The 7,277-nt window shown below is 27.7% G+C and overlaps 1 protein-coding gene across 1 annotated transcript; it reads left to right on the plus strand.

The window, feature by feature from the left end:
- Positions 1–2,416: 2,416 nt before the first annotated feature.
- Positions 2,417–6,265, plus strand: LOC132943440 (arylalkylamine N-acetyltransferase 1-like). Its single transcript, XM_061012441.1, has 3 exons — positions 2,417–2,638; positions 4,553–4,810; positions 5,841–6,265. The coding sequence occupies exons 1-3, from the start codon at positions 2,442–2,444 to the stop codon at positions 6,040–6,042; spliced, it is 657 nt and encodes a 218-aa protein (XP_060868424.1). The 5' UTR covers positions 2,417–2,441; the 3' UTR covers positions 6,043–6,265.
- Positions 6,266–7,277: the final 1,012 nt, after the last annotated feature.

The raw sequence follows: 7,277 nt of genomic DNA on the forward strand, positions 1-7,277 counted from the left end.
TAACCATGGTCTTAAATTTGCAAGCAACCAGGAAACACCAAAATATTATATGTAAGTGCATTGTTATCGTCTGAAATTACTAAAATATAATAGGTACAAAGTTTTTTTTTATTTCCAAGAATCAAGAACATGTTTTATCTTCGTTGAATTGTGATACCTTATATATAGTACATTCAGTTCTATGTCTGTAATGTAAGTATTTAGAATCATATTTTAATAATAATACACATTTCCATAGTCATAATAATCTTAAAATTTTGGGACACTGGATAAAACACAATATTGCGGGACACTATAGTAAATATTAATTAATACAACGTACACGTGGTACTGGCGTATGTATTAATGAATGGGTGAACAATTATTATTCATTTTTCTTTAGTCACATTGTTGGTAATCATGTTATAATTGTATAATATATTGTCAAGTCTGAAAAATGGGAATACGATTTTGCCTTTTTTCTGTTTCGAGTTTCAAAAATAAAACGCAATAATCGCATGAATTATTATTCGATGGGTTCAATAATAAAATGGTGATTACTGATTATTGATTAGTAAGGTTGTAACTTTATGAATCAATCTAATTGTTTGACATCGATTGTTATTAATGTAGAACTATTCTATCAGTTATTTGTTATCCTGGTATAATTTGTAGGTATGTATACTGTATAGGTACATAAAATGTATTATACGTGTTATTATCAGTGATGTGAAAGAACGCGTTCACATCATGTGAACTTTACATGAACGAGTTCAATTTCCAAGAAATTAATTTGAACGTGAACAAATTAATTTTCATAGACCATAATTATATTTATAACGTTTAATAAGTTTAATTTATATTATAGATAATAATACATTGGAGGAAAAACTCAAGAAACTTTAAATTTCTTGCAAAGACTTTTTAGTACCAAAGAAAAAAACCTTTCGTACAAATAAAATTATTTTAACGACGGTTGTCGGTCGCGTAATCAATAGTTCGTTCATTTTATCTAGTATCTATAGCCGTATAGTATACAAAATAACAACCAAATTCAAATTGAATGAACTTGAACTAATTCATTTTTAAAATGAACTCAGACTAGTTAAATTTAAAAACTATGAACTAGAATTTGAACTAGTTCTTATTCAATGTCTTGAACTTGAACTACCTCATTTTTAAAAACACCTTTCCCACCACTGTTTATTATATACGATTACCAGCTAGAGCCTAGGATTATATACATTTCTTTGCACAGTTCTCGACATAATACGATGTATTACGTAACAATAAATAGGTATTTAACTTTATAAGTACAAGATTATGATAAAAATATTATTGCACACACCGTCTTAAATATACAGTGTGTTATATTTAACTAGTAATACGAAATATTTTGGGTGGATGACCGTAGATTGAAATGCGAATTATTCTGGAAGTTAGTGATACTATAATAAACGGTCCCATGACAAAATAACCAGGCCAAAATATCCTCAAAAAATCATTCCATGACAAAATATCCCGCGTAAATGTTAATTCAAAATCTAACCTTCATTATAAAAGTTGTGATTAGATTAGAAGTACCTGTACATCCACTTATATATATTTTAATGTGAAACAAAAATGAAAATAGTTATTCTGAAGTACTAAATCAAATTAATATACTCACACCAAATTTACAACCAAAATCTATTGTGATGGATTTCGAACAGGCATTTATAAAACCATTAAATGAATTGTATAATGATGCTAGGCTCTCCAAGGACAAATAATGCAGTAGAAGGATGACACAGAGCATTTAATTCTGCACTAGCTGTTAACCATGTAACAGTGTGGAAGTTCATAAACATGTTAAACCGAGAACAAAGCCTGCAGGAGGCCAAAATTGAACAACAAACAGATTTGAACGAGCGCTTAAATACAGTTGTAAAAGGATATGATGAAACAAATAAATATAAATATTTAAAATCAATAGCTCATAACTTAGTGTTATAATACATAGGTATGTTCATTTTTTTTTCTAATTTTTGATAAAAATATTTTTAATATTTATTTAAACATTTTCTAATTGTTTTTTTTTCTTGTGTCCTATAAATTTAAATACTAAATAAATTGTATTAATATTTACGCAACTTTTATAAAAAAAGATTAACATTTTGAATTAATCGTATCTATAGTGTAAACATCATAAACCTATAAAATAATGGACAGCGCTTCCCACACCGCCTTGCCGTTGGTTAATCCGAACGACATAACTAAGAGAGAAAACATAACATATATGAGCATAAAAGAAAGAAAAAAATGTTTTGGGCTATATGTTTTGGTACACTGTAACGGCCAAAACCTCTCTTTTCTCTCTCAACAATCCCGTCTGGTGATTTATCTCTCTATGCGCTTTCCATTAGTTAGACGTCTATGTGTAAACATAATAGTTTGTTCCTTTTTCAGAGGTTGTGAAGAATATGGATGAAAACAAAAAATTAAAAATGCAATTTAACATAGTGCCTATCATTGATAACGATAGCCAAAGTGTGTTGAGTTTCATAGAAAAGTATTTTATCCGAGACGAACCTTTAAAAGCAAGTGTAGCATTAATTAAAGAAAAAGAATCAATAGTAAAATTTAAAGATTTTTGCTGCAATATTTTTAATAATGGTGAATTGTTGGATTAATTGCATACTCTAGGAAAGTTAATACATATTATTATTAATCTCAGAAATATTACACTAGTACTCTAGTATAAAAAGCAGTAATTATGTATGACAAAATAAAGATAAAATAGTACGATCTACTCCTACTATATAGGTGTCGCGTGGGTCACTGTAATGGATGTGTTAAATTTGAATTCCATGATATAAAATTATTATTAAAATTATAATTATATAAAATATTGTATCCGAATAACGATTATGAGCAAAGACTGTATGTCAGCCTATATTATTATAATAATTTTTTTAAATTACAAGAAAATAACTAAAATCGTTATTCTTCGTTTAAATATCTAATTTTGTCCAAATATGAACTTAAAATATCTATTAAAAAAGACTATGTTTATACAATTTTTTGATTTTTTGATTACTTAATATGAAGTACTTTATGAAATACTTATGATAAACCTTGTTTTAAAGTTTTAATCCTTAGCTAGAAAAATTAAACATTTTATACATTTTTAACAACATTTTCAATATTCCATAATTTTGATAAATTTTTTCAACATTTGAACTTTATATATTATATGCTTATTAAAAAGCTGTTGCTAATTTAATATTTTTGAAGTGTTGTTATAACAACTTATGTGATTATTGCCTTTACAATTATATTTATCTAATATTACCATATAGTTGTTCTAAAATTACATACCAATAACATCGTTATCTGTGTGACTTTGTTTGAAGTTTTGAACATATCTATATCAATTCTAGAAGATATAGGTAACTTTTGAAATGTATAAATATAAAAATTAAAAATAGATACCTAAGTCGCTCTGCTGCATAGTAAGATTTGAGTGTACATCATCATTGAGTAAGTCAGTTTATTGGATGGTATCTTTTCATGAAAAACAGCGAAAGTTACAAGACAATAGCAAAGTAATTATCGGCAAATCCAAAGCATATATAATTTATAGTGGATAAATAAAAAGAGTAAAATAAATTGGTGATAATAATATGTGGAGGTACATAATTAGGAAATAGTTCAGTGAGAATATTGAAATATAAACAGATATAAATTATAATAAAAATGTATTTATTAATTTATTTTGTGATTAACTCACACCAAAAGCATTTTAATAGCCATACACAAAATTTGGAGAAAACAAGACAAGAACAAAATTTTTCTGGTGGGCAACAACAAGAAAAAATTATAAAGATTGTGGAGATATAATTAAGATTATTATGACTTAAATTATTATAATAGGTATACGTTTTCTTAAAGGCATAGCCTATAACTATGGTCTTAAAATATTATAAACTTGTATTACCTAGTTATATTATGTATAATGTACCTACTTAATACTTATTAAAATATCTAATTGTTCATAACATAGTTAAAATATTAAAATTAATAATAATTATGACTAATAATAATACATAATTACTTACTTTCGCTATTTTGACCTAGACCAATACATCGTCGCACACGAAAAACTATCCTGAGCGGAAACAGTGTATCTGCCTATAATTGCTGTAAATTGTTGTAACAACTTAGGTACCTAAATAACCTTGTATTCGATTTTCAAACGTGAACAATTCAAATTTAAAATGTAATGCATTTTCATCCACGAAACCATTTTCAAATTGTTGTGGTTCTGAAAAGTTTTGAAAAAAATGATTCAATTTACTCTAAAAAAATATACTAAGTGTATGGTTTTATTTTTGATATTTTTAAACTGCTTAATATTTACAAATTATTAGGAACCTTGTAGATATTACATTTTTAACATTCATAGGAAAAATAATTTTAAATTTCAAATATTGAATGACTGAAATTAACTTAAAATATAAATATAAATCGTCAAATTAAAACACTCTTTAAAAAATAATTACAATTAAAATTTGAATAACTGTCTTTACACTAACATTTTATATGTTATGGGTGTCACGCTTAATACCATAATGAGTAAGGATGATCTAATTGTTCAATACGGTGATGAGAACTTTATTTCAAATTTAAAGTTTGATGACATTGAGGTTTTTTTGTACAAAATCCGGCGAGATATTGATCTATATGAGAAATATCCGAACGTAGATCGTATAATGGAATTAAAAATTATTTCAGTTAATGAGAAGTACAGAGGACAAGGCGTTTGCAAAGCTCTCATCAATAAATTAAAGTATTTTAAACATATTGAATATATCTATTTATTTAAAAACATAACAATTTCTGGATAGTTTATACGAACATATTTTGTGAATTACGTATAAAACCCGTTTATAACAGGGCTTGAAAATGATATTTGATACCGATTTTGAATACCGGTTCAAAGTGTTCAAACCGTTAAAAACCGAAATCGATACCGAAACCGAAAACAAAATCGTAAAAAATCAATACCGGTAATCAAAACCGAAATCGAAATCGGATAAATTAGAAACCGTTATTCAAAACCAAAAACGAAATCAGAAAAAAAAATACTGATATCAGAAACCGAAATCGAAATCGGGAAATATATTTTCGGTTTCAAGCCCTGGTTTATAGCAGTACTATAGGAAAGTTAACTTGAAAATGTAATTCGTTGATGATCACTTTTTCACTTAAAAGACCACGTTAATTTTCAAGTTTAAAAAAATAATAAATATGAGTCATTTAAACGAACTAAAATCGTTCAAGTTTCTTAAAAATATGATATTGGTTTATGTTCAGGTTTTATTATAATATATTAAGTGAATGACGCGTTACGTTTCATTCGCAAAATATTAACACGAACTCTTTTATTCCACTGGTACATAGTCCTTTCACAATTAATTTTTTTAAATCAATTTTTTATCAAATTTCTTCTATAAGAAAAACATCAAATCTATGTAATTAAATCCATACGTTAATCCAAACATTTTATGTTAAGTCTGGTACTTTACTTATAATTATCAAAATGACTTGTTATTACTTTTAAACTCTTTTCACTCATTTTTATTTTTATTTAAATTAATATCGAAAGATTAAAGCCGTTCAAACATAAGATAACCTATCTAATTTTTGAGGTGAGCAAAACAAGTCAAGTGCCTCTAAAATCTAGACACCCAGTTCCGTGATTGTTTTTTATAATGTATCCATTAACTCATTAACTATAAATTTTGAAATAAAAACTCTCAACAAATTGAAGAAATTTGTAATGATATACATCAATCCAGTAATAATTTTATTTCTAGAGAGTTGGCATTGAAGTTGGAGTATAAAATGATGTACGCGGAGTGCTCCAGTTGTTTTACAGCTAAAGCTATGGAAAGAGCTGGTTTCCAATGCATATATTCCTTGTCTTATTCGGACTATGTGAACAAACAGGGCAAACAAGTTTTCAATATGGCACAGCCTCCCCATGAATGTATCAAAGTTCAAGTGTTAGAACTCTAAAATATTTAATATTTGTTGATTAATTACATAATATGCTCAACCAAAAAAATGAGTACATAAACATAATATTATAGGTATGTAGGTACATTGTATAATGTTTCAACGAAACAAATACCAATTATACAGCAATACATATAAGTTCAAATATATATATTCAATTTTTATGTTTTTTTTTTATGTACCTATAAATTCATAAAAAAATATAAAATAAAAATTTATTGTACAAGGAATAAGTTAATATTAGTATTGCATTTTTATTTCTACATCCTAGTGTACTATTAACTATCTAGTGTACTATGTTATTTATCTTGAAACATATATTTATTATTCTACAGTATAGTATCTACTGAATATGGTATAGAAAGATACATACACATTGAAGTGAACACTTTACCCCTGATAATTATAACAACTAAAAAAAAATTTTAAATAATTTTAATAATTCGAACTCACAGAACCATTTTTGATCGCATTCTTCAATCCATACCAATAGGACCAACGTACACGAATCCACTCAGTCCATGTGTCTACGGCATCCATGTTTCAATTTCTCAGATTATTCACACATCATGACGTCACAAGTATTTTATGATAATGATTTATAATATATTATGATTGAAAACGAAGTAAAAACGTACGAAGTCACACGTCCGCCGTCGTAACACACACAAAAATAATTGTGATTCATTTATCGTATAACACTACATTATACATTTTTAATTTCATGTTCTGAATCAAAATGTTCTCGGGGTATATCTCGAGACATAAAAATCGAATTTCGAACAAATTGTACCTATGGTTAACTGTTTAACAGTATTTAGTTATTGGTAATAGTATATACCTACACTCTATTCTTATCACGTCTTGTTATCAACCGCCCAACTATAAACCTAAACAATTTTCGGAACAATGCATGTTAACCCTTAAAAAAATCATCCTGTATATTTTATATTTTAAAGTTCTGCTGAGGCAGCTGTTGGATCGTTCTTGGCGGCGAGGGGCGAAAGGATTGTCTCTCGACCACCACCGCTGCCACCGCCGCGCCGCCACCGTCGTCCATGTCGACACGTTGACGTGGACGTTTTGTAAGACACAGTTTTGTTCTGTTTTGGTTTGGTGTAATTTTTTTTTCCTCGCGAATTTGTCTATTACACGCGTCACCTTTCCAGCTGTTGACGGAACGGTCGGCTATACAGTAAAACACGTATAAGGTCCATTTCGTACATTTTGGCGCA

Source organism: Metopolophium dirhodum, chromosome 4 (genome assembly GCF_019925205.1).
Source record: "Metopolophium dirhodum isolate CAU chromosome 4, ASM1992520v1, whole genome shotgun sequence".
In the NCBI taxonomy this organism is placed as follows: Eukaryota; Metazoa; Arthropoda; class Insecta; order Hemiptera; family Aphididae; genus Metopolophium; species Metopolophium dirhodum.